Source organism: Hippopotamus amphibius, chromosome 7 (genome assembly GCF_030028045.1).
Source record: "Hippopotamus amphibius kiboko isolate mHipAmp2 chromosome 7, mHipAmp2.hap2, whole genome shotgun sequence".
Taxonomy (NCBI): Eukaryota; Metazoa; Chordata; class Mammalia; order Artiodactyla; family Hippopotamidae; genus Hippopotamus; species Hippopotamus amphibius.
In genome coordinates, this window is record NC_080192.1 from 74,029,727 (window position 1) to 74,052,018 (window position 22,292).

At 40.4% G+C, this 22,292-nt stretch overlaps 1 protein-coding gene across 1 annotated transcript in view; it reads left to right on the forward strand.

The window, feature by feature from the left end:
- Positions 1-419: 419 nt before the first annotated feature.
- BUB1 (BUB1 mitotic checkpoint serine/threonine kinase) overlaps positions 420-22,292 on the forward strand; it is a 36,273-nt gene continuing 14,400 nt past the window's right edge. The window contains exons 1-16 of the mRNA XM_057743444.1: positions 420-508; positions 3,842-3,901; positions 3,981-4,119; positions 4,963-5,159; positions 6,994-7,037; positions 7,710-7,810; positions 9,272-9,324; positions 9,415-9,599; positions 10,875-11,026; positions 12,787-13,043; positions 15,777-15,835; positions 17,334-17,462; positions 17,561-17,671; positions 18,412-18,511; positions 19,397-19,478; positions 20,090-20,264. Coding sequence (XP_057599427.1) covers positions 483-508; positions 3,842-3,901; positions 3,981-4,119; positions 4,963-5,159; positions 6,994-7,037; positions 7,710-7,810; positions 9,272-9,324; positions 9,415-9,599; positions 10,875-11,026; positions 12,787-13,043; positions 15,777-15,835; positions 17,334-17,462; positions 17,561-17,671; positions 18,412-18,511; positions 19,397-19,478; positions 20,090-20,264 — 1,870 coding nt within the window. The 5' untranslated portion in view covers positions 420-482. The remainder of the gene's footprint in view (positions 509-3,841; positions 3,902-3,980; positions 4,120-4,962; positions 5,160-6,993; positions 7,038-7,709; positions 7,811-9,271; positions 9,325-9,414; positions 9,600-10,874; positions 11,027-12,786; positions 13,044-15,776; positions 15,836-17,333; positions 17,463-17,560; positions 17,672-18,411; positions 18,512-19,396; positions 19,479-20,089; positions 20,265-22,292) is intronic.

Sequence of the window (22,292 nt, forward strand, 5' to 3'; positions counted from 1 at the left end):
GCATAACGATTCTGCTTTATATCTGTAAACAAAGAGTCGAAGAGGCGCAATTTTTTCTACCTCGGGAAACTTTTTTTCTCCTACGATGCCTTCCCTGGGATGATGCCTTAATCGTGTAATCACGTAAGCCGGCTGCAGCTTGGACGACTAAGGGAAAAAAAAAATTCCCTACTCCTGAGTCAACCTAAGGTGCCCCCACCACGCCGCACCCCGAATCCTAGCCCTCGCTCAGGTCCCCGCGAGCTCCTGCTTCAACAGCGTTGAGGGAAGCTAGAGGAACAGCCAGCTCGCGGGAGGGAGGCGGGGCTTGGTCTCCCGGCAACGGCCCCGGCGATTGGCCAGCTCGTCTGCAGCCGAGGCCAATGGCCAGGCGCCTTGCAAACGCTCGTCTAGGCAACTGCGGCTGCGCGGGAGATTTGAATCGGCGGCGGCTCCTCGCTGGCGGCGCAGGTGTGGCTGTTGCTGGCTAGCGTCCTCTCGCCATGGATAACCCGGAAAATGTTTTTCAGTAAGTGTGGGTCTGGTGGGAGGGGGGCCGGCGGGGGCGTGATCCCCGGCCGCCTGCCGCCAGGGTGCTGGGGTACCTGAGTTCGGGCCTGGAGGTCTGCAGGTCCCCCGCCCGGCCCGCCTCAGACCTGCCTCCCTTTGCCATTCCTGCCCCTTTCCTTGGCTCCGGAGTTTGTCCCCTCCCCCCTCGCCCCAACCCCCCCCCCCATCCCACCCCATCCCACCCCCACTCCACCCCACCCCAGCTGGGCTGTGGGCCCCTAGGGAGCCGTGGAAAGGACCGCGCACCCTGCAGTCCGAACTCTCCGCTGAGACCCCGGCCCTTCGGCCAGCCGCGGCCGGAGGGGCAGTTTGCGGGGATGGGGCGGTTCCTGGGGCTCTCAGGTCTCCTTGATTCTTTGTAAGGAATCCCCTCTGGGCAGATCGCCGCTGTGGAAGTGAAACGTCTAACCCAACAAAAGACTAACACTTGCGTGTAGGTTTCAATGAGAAACTTTCAAAGCCACTTATTTTAAAATTCTACGAGAGAACTTAAAATTGCTCTAACCCATAATCCCATAGTCAATGTTTAAACGTCTTTGAATAATGTGCACTTTAAGGCGAAAAATGTTCCCCCGTGTTTATTGTCATTTATGTCAACCTGCTAACACTTTTTAAAATTCCCACTCCTTTGCTTTTTATGACTTAGGTGATTTATCCAGACTGTTTTAAAAAGCATTTAAAACAGTTAAATCATATGCGACAGGAAGTAAAACTGGTTAGTTTTATCAGCACCAGGGTAATCTTACTCTCTGGGGATCCGAAGACTCAGATGGTTAAGTGCTGTCAAAACAGAAATCTGTTTGCCTTAAGACCTTTTCTTTAGCCCAGCCTGCAAAGGAATTCAATATTAGAGGCGCATTTTCCCCCATTTTAAAAGAGAAATCAGGTATTTCTGACCTTATTTGTATTTTCCAAAGGCTAATTTGTGCTAATGAACTGGATGTTTTTAACTTACTGTCTATTTAGGCCATATTACGAAATGTGGTTGGTATCAAACAAGAAATGTTTAACTTTGGGCAGGCTGTTATTATATATATTTCAGGAGAAAGTTATTTCAGAACTTAAATTAGGAACTTTTATACTGCTTATAAATTGTGGGGATTTATCTGCTATGATGCATGAGAGGGAGATGCAAAATGTAGGAATATTTTTTAACTTTTAAAAATAAGTACTACATTTACATGGTTAAAAAAAGTTAGAATATACTTGACTGCTCTCCAATCCCCTCATATGTAACCATTTTTCTAGTTTATTTTTATATTTATTTTGCAAATATAAATATTTATATTATAACACATGAGCATATCTATACCTGTATATGTGCATGTGTGTACAGCTCCTGCCTATTGCACATAAAAAGTAGCAGAGTGTATACATTGCTTTTTTTTGCTTAACGCTATCCTTGAAGATTTCACTCTATCAATTCATAGATTCTTTTCTCATTCTTTTTTACAACTACATGATATTTCATGTACCATAATTGATCTAAAAAGTCCCCCATTGATGGATACTTGGGTTGTGGGCAATCTTTTGCTATTACAAATAGTGCCGCAGTGAAAAATCTTGTACACGTGACATTTTGCTTATATCTGTCCTCTAGATTCCCAGAAGTGGATTTGCTAGATCAAAAGTAAATCCATCTGTAATTTTGGTAGATGTTACTGCCAATTCCCTTGGCTGGGACTGAGTACACTCCCACCTGCAAACAACTTGTAAGAGTGCCTGTTGCCTTTGCTTCCCTTCCACACTGTTGTCACATTTTTATAATCTGGTGGGTGAGAAGTTATATCTCAGTGAAGTGAATTTCTCTTATGAGAGAGGTTGAGTATTTTTCTGTGGAATGCCTTTTGTTCATTTCTTAGATTGGGTTGGGTTTGTGTTTTTTCCTCCCAATTTCTAGAAGCTCTGTTTGGTTATCCCAGTTAATCATTTCTCTTTTGACTCTGCTTCAGTGTTTTGTTTAGTTTATTTGACATATAGAAGCTTTTCATTTATATATAGTTCACTTTATCTAGCTTATCTTTTGTTGCTTCTGAGTCATAAGAAACATTGATTTCATTTGTATTATGAATTGAGAGCAGAAGAAAGTATTACTTTCAAACCTTCCCCCCAGCCCCCCCAAAATCATGTAACTTCTCTGATAGAAACCTGGAATCTTCCTTAGCTTGATTCTCTTTTACCCAGTGTGCAGTCCCATCAGCATGTCTCATTGTCTCTTTCTCCAAAATACCCAAATTCCACACTTGAACTGTTCCCACCCTGGTCCGCTCACCACCCGTCGCTGGGACTCTGCAGTAGCTTCCTAACTGGTTTCCAGCTTCTTTTCTCTACCCCACCCTCTTCTTCACTTGGAGAGACAGAATGGACATTTTAAAATACAAATTAGATCTTGTCACCCCCATCTTTTTCTAACTCAGCTTTGTTAAATAGCTGCTTGAATCCCTGGCACAGATCAAATGTCACCCCCTCAGAAAGGCAGGCTTTTCCGATCACCCTACCTAAAAACAGTAAGTCCTGTCACGCTCTTACCCCTTCTCCCATCTTTTGGTTTTGTTTTGTCTTTTTTCCCCTGTGTGCTTAATGTCACCTGACAATATTTTCTTTTTGTTCATTCGTTTACCCCACCAGCACCTGGGGTCCCCTCAAGAACTTTGTTTGGCTTGGTTGTTTTTTGTTGTTGTTGTTTTGCTGTGGATGGGTATGCAGAAGTAGGGGCAAGTTCTCAGGGGGCTGTAGCCACTGACTTCTGAGCACTGCCATCACGTGTTCTTCCTCAGGGATGTTGTGAGGCCCAGAAAGCAAACTGTTATCTGGAAGCCCTGATTGGTGGGACCCTGGGCTGTCTCGCAACCTTCATAAGCTCTCTTCAAGTCTTCCAGCCAAGCACCTGAGCAGCAAGGGGAGGGGTCTAGGTCAGTGCCACACCTGGGTCCCAACATTAGGAGGAGGAACAGCAAACTTCTGCTTGCTGCCCCACATGGTGGTGATAGTGACATTGGGAATCAGTGAGAGGAGATGGAGACTCTTGGGGATAGACCTGGGGATCTTCTTTTAGCTGCTTCTTTATAAGACTGCCTCAGGGGCCTTGCATCTTACTTTCTTCTGAAAAAAACACTGACTACTTCTGAGTTTTCTGACTTCTGAGTGAATGCTGTTTTCCTTTTTATTATAGCATTTGAATTGATATTTAAGATTTCTATTTTAAGGTGTATAAATGATAAATATAAAATAAATCTTTTGCTTTTAGGAAATAGTCCTGATAATCCCACGTGCATATTTTTCTCTGTTCTAGAATGTTTGAAGCCCATATGCAGAACTACAAGGGCGATGACCCACTTGGTGAATGGGAAAGGTTAGCATTTCTTTTTTTTTTTTCTGTAAATAAACTACATGCTGCCCTGAAAAATGAATATTATCCATATTTTTTCTAGTTACATGCGATGGGTAGAAGAGAATTTTCCTCAGAATAAAGAATATTTGACAACTTTATTAGAGCATCTAATGAAGGAATTTTTAGATAAGAAGAGATACCACAATGACCCAAGATTCATCAATTATTGTTTAAAATTTGTAAGTATACTTTCCGATGTATAATTACCTCCCTAGTCATGTACCTATGTTTCTTACCCCAGATTTTAGGATCATTTTAGGCTGTCTTTCATTTTGATTCCTTATATTTCCAAGTCATAATTTTTTTTTTAAGTTGTATGGCCAGAGACATGTATTTTACAACCTTTTGGCTTCTATTTTGTGGAGTCAGTGATTTAAATTTAAAATTCTCCTCTGTGTATCGTCTGAAATGTGACAACACGAAGTAGAAACCATTAGATTAAAAGAAGGTTTGTTGGATGAGAAAGAAGCGTGTTTGGGGGAGGGGAGATAAGCAGGCACTCCCAGGTACTAAGAGGCTTCCTGGGAGAAATTAAATTCATTGTGAATAATTAAGAAAACATTAACTCTCAGAAACGAAATTTAGTCCAAAAGGAGAAGGCTGCCTCAGGTTGGGCTTTAAAAGGTTGGGTCTCTTCAATCTTGAAATACAGGCTTGGTGGTACCAGTTGGGGTAATAAATTCATGAATGGAGTAGATAAGGTAAACAGGGATTTTTCACTAAGTTTTAGAATATGAGTATTAGACACACGCTGTGGAATCTGAGCAAGTATAGCTTTATATAAGATGTTACAGAACCTGCTGTCTCAGGAAGGAGTCTGGGTGATCTGGGGGACATTGAATGTTAAGGAAAGGGACGAGCTTAACTTTGAGGCTTGCCATCAGAGGACCACACAGGCCTTCCCTGCACAGTACCTCCTGCAGCCTCCATGAAGACGGGCACTGAGGGCTGGCTGGACTCTGGGCTGCACTGAGACTGGCAGTGCCTTTGTTCTCATGTCTGTCTGCTTGGGGTTTCTGCAGGCCAAGTGCAACAGTGACCTTCATCAGTTTTTTGAGTTTCTGTACAACCACGGGATCGGGACCCGCTCCGCTCCTCTGTACATAGCCTGGGCTGGGCATCTGGAAGGCCAGGGGGAATGGCAGCACTCCAGTGCCGTTTTTCGGAGAGGAATTCAGAACCAGGCCGAACCTAGAGAGCTGCTGCAGCAACAGTACAGGTAGTTTGAAAATAAAACTCCACACGGTGTCTCCTACCTTGAAATGTAATGTTTGCTCTTAAAAGATTTTTACTGTTATCTGTTTAAACAGGGAAATCCTTCTCATTGGGTAAAGTGTGGATATATAGAATAGAAAAACTGCCCAGAAATATTACTGTTAACATTTTTGTGCACTTCCTTCCAGTATCTTTTCCGACGCCTATGTTTGTGCCTTAGTGTCTGTGTATAGTAAGTTGTACTGTATGTCTGGTTGTATGTACTGAGCTTTATACAGCTCTTAAGAAATTATGCACTTTTATACAACTTATACAGTGGTTGTGAAGTCTGTCCCAGAGCTATGTTCTGGGACAGACTTCACAACTTAATTGTTCGCTGATGGAGCATTTAAAAGTTGTTTCCAACATTTTGATTTTTATAAATAACAACATAATGAATATCTGAATGAATAACTTTGTTTTTCACAATTTTTAACTTTTTCAGTGATTAAATACACCTCATTTAGGATGTATTTATACACATCTTAATAGATGTATAATTAATAGAAAATGAAGCAGGTAAAATCTGGCAATTTTAGTTGGCATTTTTTTCCCCACTTGTTAATAGGATTGCGGGAGTGTTTTACGTACCTATACAGCCCTGTGTCTTTTTTCTTCATCATAAAAGTATTTCCTAATATATCTCCTATTTTTACCTAGTTCCTTCTGATAGATTCTCAGAATGGAAACTGTGGAGTCAAAAGGTGTATGAAGAGTGTTCAGGCTTGTGGTACAAGTAACCAAACTACCTTCTCAAAAGTGGTATAGGTTTCTGCTGTCCACTCTCCAGCAGCATAGAGACAGCTTGTCTCACTGCACCCCTTGCCGCCCTTAATACACTCATTATTTTCAACCTTGCTCCAGTGCGCATGTTCTTTTTAACTTTATTATGAGAATTTTCAAGTATACATTAAGAAAAGAAAAATTAATATAATGAACCTTCATTTACTTATCACTTGCTTTTAATAATTATTATTTGATCACGTTGTGCTGAAGGATTGAAAGCAAATCCAAGACAGCAAAATATTTTACCCCAGACATGTCCATAAACATCTCAGAAAGGTGATTTCTTACAGAACCTTACACTATTTTCACACCTAACGAAATGAAAAGCAATTCTTTAATATCATCTAATTTTCAGTCATTCCTCATTATGTAAAATGTTTCTTTTTGTTTTATTACCATTGGTTTGTTTGAATTTAGAATCAAATGGCATTTAGCATTTGGTTGTACATCTCGCAGTCTCTTCATACTAGGCACTCCTGCTCACATCACCCAAAAATGTCAGGCTTAGAGGTTGTATATTACTTGATAAGTTGATTAACATGCAAAGGTGCCATGAAATGACATTTTTAGGAAGTCCTCACAGCATGAACAGTAATATATCTGCTTTTAAAGTAGTTTTGTACATTCATATTTCTTCAAACCATTATACTTTTCATTATGTTCCAGATGTAGAGAATGCCTAAAATGAGAGTTCAAACACCCCATGACTTGTAACATGTACATACCTGATACCCAGAGAGAAGGAGGGTATGTTTGTTATATAAATTTAAGAAATACTGACATAAACGAGGCAAAAGGAGGAATTTTTCTGATATAAGTATATTGGGTATGAAGACAATCCCAGAATTTTTTTTTTTTAATTTTTAAGCAACTCTAAAATTCAATTTTATATTCTCTCTTAACCTCAGTTTTTACTAGCTCATAGTAAGCTATCTATCATGTTTAGTTTTAATATAATATATATTGAACTATAAATTATAATCTGTATTGACGCCTTTATTGCCATCTTTTAGGTTGTTTCAGACACGCCTCACTGAAACCCGTTTACCAACTCAAGGTAAATAATGCTTTCTAAGTGTTGGTAATTTAGTCTGATTTGCACTGCCTTTTTTTTTTCCTTAAAAAAAAAACTATCCAGTATTTATTGATTATCTTAGGTACAGGGAAGGTGCTCTGATGATAATTATGGCTGACAAATAGCAGAGCAGGGGCTCTGTCCTAGCACTTTAAAAGACCCCCCGCCCACCTGTCCCCAGCACACACACACACACGCACGCACGCACGCACGCACACGAACTTGGTGATTTCATTGTATTTTTAGGATTTCTAAAAAATAAAAATAAAAATTGGCCCACATAGAGGACAATACTTTGGAATACCTCTGTTCTGAATTGAATCAAATGTGTTTAATGAAACTTTTAAAGAAATGTAGTAATTTTTTTTTTTAATATAGGTTACATTCCAGCATTAAGCATTGACTATCTTGTGTAAAATAACTAGAGTTTACGTGTCTTTCAGGGACTTCTTGGGCATTCTGAATTGATTAGAAAGTTATCTCTACCATATTTCTCTTATTAATAAAGTGTTTTAGTTGCATTTTCTGAGACAGTGTAAATGAGTTTATTTTTTAATGCTACTTATTGAAAGCTCAGGGGAATGTATTTGTAATGATTTTATTTAATATGATTTTACCCTTATTTCTCTTTATTTCATCCTTTTCCCCTCACAGCAAGAACCTCAGAACCTCTGCATGATGCTCAGATTTTAAACCAAATGGTAACATCAAAATCAAATCCAGGAAATAGCTCAGCCTGCATTTCTAAGAATCAGGTAGTGATAACAATTATAGTTCATGTGGGAAATGGGAAGAGCATTGAATGGTCATCCGACTGCCTTCCACATCTGCTTGGGCATCTCATTTCTTTGTCCCTGTTTCCCAAGACTCTAACCTCCTGTCAGCCACCTGTGCCTGTGGCACCTTTCTGGGCCTGTCGTCATCCACCACTGCTTCAAATATTAAAATTAAAGTAACTCACTGGTCATAACTTCCTGCACTGTCTGACCTAGCGACCTCTGCCCTGTGACCGGTCTTCACCTCCTCCTGGCAGCCTCTCTGTTCTGCGGGTCACAGGCCCAGGATTCCATACCTTGGGTCATACCCACCTGGAGGCACCTTAGCCCCACTTAAAACACTCCACGCTTGGAACTGTGACCTCAGCCAGGGCTTTCCTACTCCCTGGCAATTATGCTTCCAATTTACAAGTTCACTCTGTATGTTTTATGTACCGCTTACATTTCCCATTATAATGCCAAACTGTAACAATTTTAAACTTTTTTTTACACTCTTCAAACTTGGGACCTGACTACCTCTAACCTTTTCATCAGGAACTGGCAAAAATACTATTTCAGTGAGACAGCAGAAGCCATCAGATGACATCTGTCCATTTCTGCTACCAACCAATAAATAACTGCACCCTTCCCTGCCATCACAGTGGGGCAAGGTGGCTCTTCTGCCCTGATGGCGCATCTGCATGTGGAAACGCTCTCTCTTGTTTCCCAGCATCTTTCCTCTTCATTGTACCATTGCTCTTTGAGAGTTTGCTAAGGACCTCCTTTAAGCTAAATCCCATGAAAATGCCTCTGTTCGTAGTGCACATGTGCCGGTTTTATTACTGTAACACATTCCTGAAGTAGAATATGAATTTCCAACTTTGACAAAGACTCAGACGATCCCAGCTGACATCCTACTCACGTTTGCCAGTCTCATTGCTTCCCATTGACCCGACTGTAAGCTTCTAGGCAGCAGAGATGGGTCTTGTTCACGGTCACTTCCCAGGACCTAGCTCAGGACCTGACGTGTATAGGATGTTCAGTAAATGCTTGTCTAGTGAATGAATGCTAGCACTGGGGACTCCTGAGTGTAGAATAGTACCAGAAGAAAATGTTAATGATCTTTTTCTTAAATGTAGCTATTTGGAACATTTAACTCATTACACTTGGGCGCTGTGGCTCAGCTCCTAGACTCTGGATTGAAGGGAATTAAGTGCCTTTCTCTGCTACCAAGCAGATATTTTAAAATCAATCTATTATTGGACTCTAGTTGCAAAAATTATCATAAAAGTAATAACGCAAACCTGGACTTCAGATATTAACTGTAACTTGAAAGAACATATATAAATCTACTCGATGATTCAGAGACCGTCAAGTGTTTTCATATTGTTTTGTGAAGTAATTTGATGTCAGAGTCTTTTCAGATAAGTGAGTGCTTGTGTTTCTTTTCTGTCTTTTTAGGGTTCAGAACTTTCTGGAGTAACATCTTCAGCTTGTGATAAAGAGTCGAATATGCAAGTACAAGTGCATTTATCTGTGACTTAGTTTCCTTCAAGAGCTGCTTCAGTGCATTGTTGTAAATAACGTATTTTCCCCCATTTTAGGGAACAGAGGGTGATCATGATTTCCAAATCAGCATATTCTGCACACCCACCTGTGGCAGCCAAAGCTGATATTCAGCAGGTTGTTATGTATTGCAAGGAGAAGCTTATTCGTGGAGAATCAGAGTTTTCCTTTGAAGAACTGAGAGCCCAGAAATACAATCAACGGAGAAAGCATGAACAATGGGGTACTTGCAGTCTTACACTTTGAGATATCCTAGGTCACTTAACAAATTATATTTGTAGCAGATAATTCACTATGCTGAAAGAATCTGCAAAAAAAAAAAAAAAGTCTCTGGCTCGTTCTGTCAGAAGCCTAGAAATCTTTGTTGAATACTAATGCAGCAACCATGTTTGTGCAAAGGCTAAATTGATGTCTTGACAGCAAAGCTTAGAGCTGGAACAGCACTAAAGGAGTCACGCCAGTGCTGACTTAGCTTTCAAGTGAAACAGATATTTTTAACCTTTCAAATAATATCTGTATGTATTGAACTTCTGTATCTAGCTATTCTAAGCCTCTGGGTCAGTTATTTGTACTGTAAAAGGATTAGGTTAGGAACTGGAATTGAGACTTTTCAAGATTTGCAACTACTGTAAATAGACATTCAGGAGTTCTCTGATGAAAGTGCCGTGTTACTCATGGCTGTGCTGTACAGTGCATCAGGATGTGTTCCCCAGGGGAAACTGAGTGTTAACACCAGTGTTGGCACCTGCCTTTGCTGTAACAACATGAACCTCAGGAAAATGAACCTCTGTTGCACTCAGGGCTTCTACACCATCTAAGTATTTGTGCTGTGCCCACTCCGTAGGCCACTTTTTGTTCATTTGTTATTTCTCTTTTGGTTGACAACTGAGAGGACAGTCCATGGACACTCGTGGAGGACCCTTTTGTGCCTTGCACAGATGCTAAAGTCTGAGCTGGACGGTTTGATTTGTACGTGATGTGGTTGTGTTAACCCGTTGTTGAAAGTGGGACCAACAGCAATGTACTTGACACAGTGGCCTTTCGGTGCACTTTACTCTTATTCCTTTTTAGAAAGCACCTAGGGACTTACATCTTTTAAAAACTGTTCCATTTTCAAATAATTTGCACAGTTGTGATTGTTCTAGCAGAAGTGCTTAGTATCATACCTTGCGATTGCCAGATATGTTGTTGCTCATCATGTAAATGTTTTTAACTTACATGCCCTGACCTTAAAAGTAACCGTACTGAGAGTAGGTAAAAATTATTTTCATTATTTTTATTAATAAATATTTAATAATATGTATTATTATTTATACATATTATAAATATGTATTATTGAAGAGTAATACATATTTCGGTTCTAATAACCTAATACGTGTGGAAAAGACTAGTAAAAAGTTTGCCATCTTAAAAATAACCTTTTACTGACTTTGCATGAATTCCTCTGATGACCTGAATTTAAATTTCACATGCAAACCATATTTTGTCTGTCCTGAAGTTAATGAAGACAGGCACTATATGAAAAGGAAAGAAGCAAATGCTTTTGAAGAACAACTATTACAACAGAAAATGGATGAGCTTCATAAGAAGTTGCACCAAGTGGCGGAGACGTCGCATGAGAACTTGCCCTCTTCCCTGGGGAGGTCTGAGGTATGTGTGCTCCTCCCATTGCCTCCCATGCCCAGTACAGGGGTTCCTGTTTCTATTTGTCCTCCCTGTGCTCTATTTTTAGAGTTAATTCTGATGTTAATTAAATTGCCAACATTCCAAATTATTTTCCCCTCCCAACAATGGAGGAAAAGTCAATCCAACACACTTACAACAACAACAGAGGTCACATTTAAAGAGCCAGGAGTCAAAATAACACTGGGCTTCTCAACACCAGCCTAGAAAGATGTTCAAAATGTAGAATGAGAAAGGGAGTTACGGAAAAGAATGTGTAGTGTGTTTTTATGTGTGTGCGCGCGTGTGTAGGTACATACTTATATACGTACGTATTAGTGTATACAGTCCTTTTTATGCATTTTTTGGGGTGGGTGGTACAATGACTGTATTATACAATGAAAATTCAAATATAATGATTTCATTCATTTGTGTTGAGAAGCTGGCATGCACCTGTAAGATTGGGTCTCAGGACCTGCTTTTTCTACAGACTCACTGGCCACATTCCTGTTTTCAGCTCCACCTTCACGTCCATCCTGAGACGTGTTCAAATTTCTGAACTTCTCTGGAGATCAGCCTCTTCTGACTGCTGTGTTAGGTGTTAGGATTCCTAAATCCTAACTGTCATTTTGGTGAGGTTTGGGAGGACATGGATGATGAAGCAGGTGTTTAAGCCACTGTCGTTAACCAGAAGCCTCTCTTTGTGAACTGGTTTCTGTACGCCAGTGGCTATGAGGATGCATGTTCTAAATGGATCTCCAGCTATCCCTAAACCATTTACTTACCAGCCCAGCCTTTCCCTCTTTGGTTTAGAATATCTTTATCACGTACTAAAATTTTAACATATAAGATCCATTTCTAAAATAGCCATCTCTTTGTTTTGGTCAGTAGGTTTCATCTTGATCATTCCATATTGTGTGTTTACAGTAGCTTTGTTGTATGTTTTGATATCTGGTGGAGAATGATTATTATCTTTTTAAGGTATTTCTTCAAAAATGAATATTATGATTATTTTTACTCTTTACTAATTTGGTAGGTAAGAAAATGGTATAGGTCATTTTTAATTATGTTTTTTGATGACTAGTGAGAATAAACTTTTTATATTTTGTCCATTTGTCTGTGAAATAACTATTCTTGCCCTAGATATTTGGTGCTTTTCTTAACAACTTGTGAGAATACTTTTATACCGTGAGGAATTAACTCTTTGTCTTTTGACTTGGTAACATAAGAGTGTACATGTACGGTCTAAGTACTTGTGAGTAGAAAAGCAAAGGTTTTAAGTTAAAGGTGTGTCCTTCCCATTGTGAGCCATGCTTTTGTGGCAGTTAGTGCAGTTTATATTCATGTTTCCTACTCATTACAGAGGAAATGGTTACCAAGGGTATTTTAATACAAGGAACACCATTATGAGCATTTGGTAACATTGATTTGTTACTTTTCCCAAAATTAAGTAAAGAGAAATGTGCCCATTCTTAAATACTTAATGAATGGTCAGGGCTGGTATTTTAGTGGTTGGAAGTATGAACTTCGGGTTGAGTCTGTGGTTAAGAAGCTGCAGAAGCATCCACCACCGAGTGGCTTTTGTTGTTGCTGACTGTTCATTTCAGAATATCTGGAGGGTAAGGGGCTGCCTCAGGAGGAAAGGAAGCTACTGAAGACAGATGCCATTCTTTGAAAAGCTGTAAAACCTAATTAGTAACAGTCTGGACCTCGTGGCTTTGTTTTTGTTTGTTTGCTTACCGTGAAAGATCAATCCAGCACGTATGGGGCCACACGCAGGCTCCCAGCAGGAACTGAGACCTCCAAGTCTTCCAGCCGGCCATCAGCAGACCTTGAAGAGTGCGGGAGAGAAACCCAGAGAAGCATCTGTTGTTCCTCTCATGGCAAATGCTGTCACTGCTGCTTTGGTGTCCCCAGCCGTCACCCGGAGTGTAGCTCCCCCGTTTCCTTTGGCAGCCCAGCCAGTGATAGGCACCATGTTTACAGTGGGCAGCAAAGATTCCAGGTAAGCCAAAGGTAACCCTAGAGACGGTAGTGATGTGAATGGTGTTCAATGACTTCTTCATGGGACCTGCAATATCAAGAGCAGCATGTAAATGATGGATGAGTCTTGTTTTGTTTATTAAAATAATTTTTAGATGGGCATGTAGTGGAAAAACCAAGTTACCAAAACATTACCCCCAAATCTTTCAGCCTTACTTATTCTGTTTGTTTTAGAGTATTTGTTTTACTCCATCCTTCTGTCTTGAATTAAAATTTTTCATTAGGCTGAAACTTAGTAATCTTTTTGTAACTGCAGAATATACGGCTGTTAAACTCAAATTGCCTGTGCTTGCCAGCTTTGACTGAACATATGTAGGGGTTATTACAATCCAGATAGTTACTTGACATGTGTTCTTCTCATATTCCTTCTGTCTCCCCACTGGGAGCAGTTTGGGATCAATATCTGTTATAAAATATGCCAAGATCTGTCTATACGCTGCTGTGGAGGTTTTTTTTCCAAAACTGAGGGATATTCCTAGATTGCAGAAGTTACAATTATTGTCGTGTCCCTTGTTTTGTTTATACTTTTATATTCAGTCACTTGGGTGCTCTCTCTTTTTTAAACATAAAAATTTTATTGATCTATTAGGAAAAATAAAAGCTACAATCTAACTCACACCCTCCCCTTGGTCTAAACCCCTTAGCACAGATTATGGTTCTAAAGGACTGGTTCTGCTCAATGTCCAAGGTTAACCTTTATTAATGATTTCTCCTGGAAATGAGATTTAAAATGATCACGCTTTTTCAGTTGCATTAGGACAATAATTCAGACCTGTGTCCTGTATCGAACCATGTATGTAAAAAGAGGACTGTTGTGTGGCGGCTGTGACTTAATTAGTTCTTCATAGTTAGTTTACACGACCATAAGATGGTCACAGCAGCAGCAGTGACAGGCCCTGTAGACATGGTGTGTGTCCAGCTATTCCTTATAAAACTGGGAAACTCTTTAACCTAATGAACATTCAGATATCAGTCAGAAGCTGTTCAGATTGACCCTGACCTCAGCCCAGGCAAGGGACTGAATGGACCCCCCTCACACTCTCAGTGGCCTGGACAGCTGACCACGACAGAGAAAGGGTATCTTTCTCTGATATCTCACATAAAACTCATGTTTTTATGACAGTTTAATCGGGATTTGTAAAATTAAAAGTGCTTTGACTGACCACCCCACCCCTCCAAAAAAAAAAGAAAGAGAGGAGATTACTAGTATCAGGAATAAATTCTCAATTTCTCTAAAAACACAAGCTACCACAACTCAACCAATATGAAATAATTCTAATAACTACATTAATATTAAGGAAATTGAATTTGTATTTTAAAACTCCCAAAATGAAATCTCCAGGCTCAGGTGGTTTCACTGGAGAATTCTAGCAAATGTTTAGAGTTACACCAATTCTATATAGTCTCTTTCAGAAAATAGGAGAGGAGGGAACACTTCCCAGTTCATTCTGTGAAGTTGGTATTACCCTAAGACCCAAAGCAGACGAAGACAGGACCAAAAAAATGACAGGCCAGTATCCCTCATGACTATAGATGCAACTAACTTATACAAATGTTCACAGCAGCTCTTTCCCTAACATTCCCGAACTGGAAACCTCCTAGAAGGCCCCTGCAGGTAAATAGTTAAGCAGACTGTGTACACCCACACCACGCAACTCAGGATACTATTCAGTAACAAGAAGGGATGAACTACTGATACACATAAGAGAAAAATATGCTAAGCAGGGAAAGCTAGTCTCATGAGCTTGTGTAATATGTGAGCCCATCTGTACAACATTTTCAAATGACAGAATGATGGAATTGGAGAACGGATGAATGGTTGCCTGGGGTGGGGGTGGGAGTGGAACGGAAGTGGGTCTGGCTGCGAAAGGGCAACAGATAGGGTCCTAGTGGTGATGGAATGTTCTATATCCTGACGGTAGCACCGTCCACATCTGGGCTGTGATGTATGTTAGACTGTAACTTTGCAGGATGTTTACTGCTGGTGAAAACTGGGTGAAGAGCACCATTGGATCTCTGTTGTTTTTTAGAATTGCATGTGCATCTAAAATTAGCTCAAGAACTTAATTAAAAAAACTTTGAAAGATAAAAAAAAAATTAAAAATGCTGTGCACTTCTTACTTTACATCCCCACAGGGTCTGTTAAGGGAAGCAGTGTTGAATAGACAGATGAGGTCCAGTATCATGACTGTACTTAAAACAAACTGCGATTTAAGTGTCTCACGTACCAGTTTTTCCCCTCTTGATAACTGTTGAAGTCTAGCAGACAATACACTGTGGCTACCTGCTCATCACGAGAGAGGTGGCCCATATGGCAAAGGCGCCAGCGCTTCCCCATAGCACAGCTCAGGAGAGCAGCGCTGGGCTCCCAGACCTGGAGCTGCCAGTTAGCCCTTTAGCCTGTGTAGTAAATGAGATCGCTTGACTCAGGGAAGCCCTTATCCTGCCCTCCCACACGTACCATGATTATCAGGTGTTAAAGTACAGAATCACTACATCAAGCAAACATTAATACATGGCCTTTGTCTGTAAGAATTATTGTCCTCAAAACAAAATGAAAGAAAAGATAAAACATTTTATTCACTTACACTATAGACCTAGGCAGTCTCATCTTTATTTTAACAATAGGCTCGTAATTGCTGACATTTTTTACCGTTCTTGAGAGTTAGTGTGTCTCAAGAGTTTTCTTTTTCAGGTGTGCGAATAAAAGTACTCATGAATTCAAGCCACAGAGTGGAGCAGAGATAAAAGAAGGTAACGTTTCATTGTAATACATTTGCGTCTAACCTGTTTGCCCAGACTCTCCAGGTGGCTCTGGGGTCTGTCTTGTGGCTACAGTTCATGCAGGCTTTCGGCCTTAATGAACCTGGGTGTCGGCTTTCCTGTTCTTAGAACACAGGGGTTAAGTAAGCCCTGGACCATTTCAAATAAAGGTAGAAATCCACTTGACAGTCACATCTTTTAAGATTTTTTTGATGTGGACCATTTTTAAAGTCTTTATTGAATTTCTTACAATATTGCTTCTGTTTTATGTTTTGGCTTTTTGGCCACGAGGCATGTGGGATCTTAGCTCCCTGACCAAGGATCAAACCTGTACCGCCTGCACTGGGAGGCAAAGTCTTAACCACTGGACCACCAGGGAAGTCACAGCAGTCACATCTTATTAATTAGAATCCTTTGGAAACTTGATTTGTGAAAACTTTTCCATTAAATTTCTCAGCAGATTAATCTAAAACAAGAGTCATCCTTAACATGTTGTGAGGAAGAAAAGGTGATTGAAAGTTTAATTAGGAGTGTTATACTTCTATTTGGTACTACTTTGTTAGAGGTATTTGCATAAACGTCAGTTTTATAAATAATATAAGACACACGGATTGGGCATTCACTCCCCCTGCCCCTCCATGTACTGTGACATTCTTTCCAATGACAGTTTAGTGGGAGCAGAGCTACTTGAAAAAGCAGGTGACACCTACATTTAACCAAGACCTAACTGAGCACTAATAGATGCAGGCACTGTTCTAGGTAGTGAGGGATGCAGTCAGGAACAGAAAGGACAAAAATCCCCACCCACTTGGAGGGGGAAAGGAAGGGTGGCTGTTGGGGAGGGGGATCGAAATTTTAGAGGCGACCGGGAAAGATGCTCACAAAGAAAGTGATATTTGGGTAAAAACCTGGTGGAGGAAACTGCCCATGCAGCCAGCGTGGAAAACCTGTTTCAAGCAGAGGGAACGACAAGGGCAGAGCCCTCAGGCAGGACTGTCCCTGATGTGTTCTAAGCACAGCAGAGCGGCCAGTGGCTGCAGGGAGCAGGGGGAAGAGGAGGAGGAGGAGGAAGGTGAGGTCAGAGCCGGGCTTGTATGCCGTTGTCTGGACCCCAGCCGAGTGAGATAGAAAGCCAATCCTAAGAGTTACGATGTAACTATTAACTATTTCTTGGGGTACAGTGGATCAGAGGGTGCTGTTTATGACCAGGCTGCTAATTTGATATGATCTTAGACCAAGCCACTTCATCTCTTTGAGCTTTTATTTCCTTTTCTGTAAACGGATAATTCTTGCCTTACCTACCTCATGGAACTATTACAAAGATAAAAGTGAAAGATATGAAAGCACGATAATAATGGAAGTCCTTAGTGAGGATTATCAACAATAATAAAAATGTATAATAAGTATAATAAGTTTCTTAAATCGTGTGCCTTCTAAATTATTCTGATTTCTCTACTGTCACTACATTTTGTCCCCATTTCTTTAATAGGGTGTGAAACACAGAAGGCTGTTAACACGAGTTCTTTTCACACAACTCCAAATACATCACTGGGACTGGTTCAGGCAACACCATCCAAAGTGCAGCCGTCGCCCACTGTGCACACAAAAGAGGCATTAGGTATATAAGGCCTTGTGTTTGAATGTGTAGCATCTGACAGCAAATTAATGAAAGCTCTTTTACTACCATGTTTACAGTTTTCTTTCTATTCTTTTAAGGTTTCATCATGAATATGTTTCAGGCTCCTACACTTCCTGATATTTCTGATGACAAAGATGAATGGCCATCTTTAGGTCAAAATGAAGATGCATTTGAAGCCCAGTTTCAAAGTAATAATTATTTGTTTAATAGCTACAAAGTGGATAGCATTGTGGTTGGTTGCCCATAGAAACAGCAAGGATTATACAAGAAGTGGTCCTGCCCTTGGTTAGCCTGTCATATAAGGGCATAACACTTGTGAAATAAAAAATATAACAGTGTTTGGCAGGGTGCTTACTGTGTGTCTTAGACTTGGTTTGTTTCTTCAAAAACAAATAGTAAGTGCTAAAGAAGGACAAACTCTGAAAGGGTAGGAGTGGCCAGGAAGGGCTGAGCAGTTGAGGGATAAGCGAGTCTTGCGGGGCAGGGGAACATTCAGGACAGAGTGTTAGGGGCCAGGACTAGCCCGCCTTCGCCTAGAGTCGGAGGATTTGTGCCGGGAGCCAGAGAGAGATCGCGACGAAGATAAATGTAGAGCTAAGAGGTCCGGTCCTCCCTGTAGGAAAGCAAAGGCATGGGGACCTGTAGTCAGTGTCAGTGCCCACAGCAGTGTGTTGGGAGAATGGCGAATGCTGCTTAATGGGCGGCAGGAACCCGAGACCTGGAAGCTCGTGCGCTGACCCTCGTGACCGTGGTTAGTCCCTTCATGTCGCTGCAGAGTGACTTACCTCACTGCCTAGTATTTCAAAAACTGGCATCAGTTATTTTCTGTAAGCTCTTATTCCATTGTCTTATTTGTAGTTGAAGTTTCACCTAAAAGATAGTATTTTTGCCCTATTATAAAATTGATTGCAATTTTTTACTCTTGCAGAAAATGCAGCATCTTCTGGGGCTTGGGGAGTCAATAAGATTATCTCTTCTTTGTCATCTGCTTTTCCTGTGTTCGAAGATGGAAACAAAGAAAATTATGGGTAAAGAAATATCTGGTTAAGATAACACTGGGGGAGATGCCACAGTGACAGGGATGGTGCAGAGGTGCCTCCAGGAGTCCAGGCGGTGAGCTGGTGAGAGAATGGGCCTGCTGATCAAGTGGTCTGGGCCCCAGCCCCAGCTCTGCCACTCATGAGCCTTTTGACCACACGACCAGGAGATTGTTGCTGAAGTTCTTTTCCAGATCTTCAGAGTCCTGGGGGAATTACAAGAAAGCATGAGTTACAAAATGAAACAGTGTGGTTATAAATCATCAGAGAACCAAGTGATCCTATAGATTTGAAATTGTATTAGCTGTAAATGAATTCATCAGTACAGGTATCCATACATGCTCTGTATATATTTGCAGGATTGATAGCATACAAAGGAAGTGGCTTATATTGGGTCACGCTGCAGAGAACATTTGTTTTAAGGCTGAGCCCCCTCAGGGTAGAATAGTATAGCACCAGGAAGTTTCACTGTTAATAATTTAAACCATGAAAGAGAGGTATGAACTAAAGGTATCATGGTGTAGAAGAGATTCATGTTACAGAGCTAGACCAAGCACTGGGAATAAGAAATAAAACATGTAGCATCCATGCCATTTCTGTTGGCCACGGTCCTAACTCCTTTTGTCCTCAAAACTTAAAACCCAGCGCAATAAAAAGTTCTGTATTTTCCACCCTTGCTTAAGTAACTGTAGATCTACTTTTATATGCATACTCAAATTAGTTCAACTTGCACTCAGTTTTGCTATAAAAATAAGGAATATGTATATAAATAGTAACTAGCATAAGTGGAGAATGTTTTTAAGACTCTAACTTAAGTGGTAGAATTTATTTCCTTAGCTTACTTTGCTGTTTGTAATTTTGCAAATTGTTTCTTAGATTACCACAGCCTAAAAATAAGCCCACAGGAGGCAGGACCTTTGGAGAACGCTCTATGAGCCGATTTCCTTCAAAACCAAATGTAGGTAAATCTCTGCTTCATCCATGAAATGGGTCCTGAAACCTTTTTCTCTTCATTTTACCAAACAATTGTGCCAATCAAATGAGATGGTATATTTAAAAAACTGTGCTGGAAATAATAGAATAGTATGTGAAGATTAAGCTTTTTAGAACATTATAATTATTTGCGAATGTATTATGGGCCACACATTATGAAAAATGAGTTTGATATGATTCTTGCCCTCTAAGAGCCTTCCACTGGGGGCGTATATATTTTTCCTAGACCTAAGAAGTTTGATAAAGGCTGTATAGGAACTCTGTACTATCTTTATTAATTCCTCTGTAAATCTAGACTTTTCAAATTTAAAAAAAAAAGTAAAAAGTAGTAAACAAAACATGACTCTTGCATGTGATATAACTCCACTGGAGTGTGTTAAAGATGAAGTGTCCGCTTCTGGGGGAAAGAACAGACCCGCGATGTCCGTGGCTGTGTATTAGTCAGGGGTTATATTCATTTCTTTGAAAGAATTAAAATTCCTCACTTTTTTGAATCTTAAAAAGTACTAATGTGTTAAATTTCATCTATGAAACAAGAATATTGCTGCTTTGTTTTCAGTTCATCTTTCATTGTAGGAAGTACCTCACACCGACGAGTTTTTGGATGATTCAACTGTGTGGGGTGTCCGCTGCAACAAAACCCTGGCGCCCAGTCCCAAGAGCCCAGGAGACTTCACATCTGCCGCACAGCTGGCGTCTACGCCCTTCCACAGGCTTCCAGTGGATTCAGTGCACCCTCTAGAAGATAAAGGTGTGCCTTACACTATCTTAGAATCTTATCTTCTGCCAACTTCAGCTCTTTTACTGTTATAGTTTCTGGAAAATTCTGAATGGAGAATTTGAAAATCATAAAGAGGAAACTTAAAATCCATTCACTGTATTATGACATATTTTGTTTGTTTTGGTATAATGACCTCATAAAGTCTGTGTGTGTTTTAAAAGTTTAATAACTTAGGTGATAGGTTGAACAGCAGAAGAATCTGCAGAAGCATTTAAAGGCAGAGGTGCAGAGTCCAACCCATTTGTATAGGGTGTAGGCCTATTTCATGTTTTACAACAAACAAAATAGCCACTACACACAGACCTGAATGCTAACAATATGAACATTTTATTTTCCAATGTGATGAGTAACAAACAGCAAATTTTAATCCTTGATATGTAGCTACAACTTTTATTACTTTAGAGATGTAGCCAAGTACTATACTCAGAGAATCATATTTTAAAAAATTTTAGTGATCTGATAAAACTCACAAATAGTCCTTATTTCCCCACACATAACACTCTCATATCAAAGATCTTTAAAGGTCTGAACTGAAGCTTAATAACTGACAGTTATTGAATACATATAATTATAACCTATTAAATACCAACCTGCAAAATCAATACAGGCATACATCGTTTTGTTTTGTTTTGCTTTGCTTTGGCCACGCCATGCGGCATGCGGGATCTTAGTTCCCCAACCAGGGATCGAACCCATGCCCCCTGCACTGTGAGCATGGAGTCTTAACCACTGGAGCACCAGGGGAGTCCCCATACCTCGTTTTACTGTACTTCACTTTATTGTACTTTACAGATATTGGATGTTTTTACAAATTGAAGGTTTGTGGCAACCCTGCATCAAGCAAGCCTATCAGAGCCATTTTTCCAGCAGCATTTACTCACTTTGTGTCTGAGTCACATTTTGGACTCAAGTCACATTTGTGACTGCAAGTCACATTCTTGCAATATTTCACACTTTTTCATTATTGTTATATTTGTTTTGGTGATCTGTGATCAGTAATGTTTGATGTTACTATTATAACTGTTTTGGGGTGCCTCGAACCTCACCCATAGAACATGGTGAACTTAACCAATGGATGTGGTGCGTGTTCTGACTGCTCCACCATCTGGTCGTTCCCTGTCTTTCTCACTCTCCTCGGGCTTCTCTCTTTCCTGAAACACAACAATATTGAAATTAAGCCAATTAATAACCCTACAATGGCCTCTAAGTATTCAAGTGAAAGGAAGAGTTGCACGTCTCTCACTTCAAATCAAAAGCTGGAAATGATTAAGTTTAGTGAGGAAGGCATATTGAAAGCCGAGTCAGGCCAAAAGCTAGACTTCTTGCACCAGTTAGCCAAGTTATGGACGCAAAGGAAAGTTCTTGAAGGAAATTAAAAGTGCTACTCCAGTGAATATGCAAATGATAAGAAAGCAAAACAGCCTTATTGCTGATTTGGAGAAGGTTGTAGTGACCTGGATAGAAGATCAAACCAGCCACAACATCCCCTTAAGCCAAAGCCTAATCCAGAGCAAAGGCCTAACTCTTCCGTTCTGTGAAGACTGAGAGGTGAGAAAGCTACAGAAGAAAAGCGACAGAGGTTGGTTCATGAGCTTTAAGGAAAGGAGGCATCTCCCTATCAAAAGTGCGAGGTGAAGCAGCAAGTGCTGATGTAGCAGCTGCAGCAAGTCATCCAGAGGATCTAGCTCAGGTCATTCATGAAGGTGGTTGTACTACACAACAGATGTTCAATGTAGGCAAAACAGCCTCATATTGAAAGAAGACTAGGACTTTAATAGAGAGGAAAAGTCAAGGTCTGGCTTTAAAGCTTCAAAGGACAGGCTGATTCTCTCTTTAGGGCTAATGCAGCTGGTGGCTTTAAGTGGAAGCCAGTGCTTATTTACCATTCCAAAAGTCCTAGGGCCTTTTATTTTATTTTATTTTATTTTTTAATTTTATTTATTATTTTTTTGGGGGGTACACCAAGTTCAATCAACCCTAGGGCCTTTTAGAGTTATG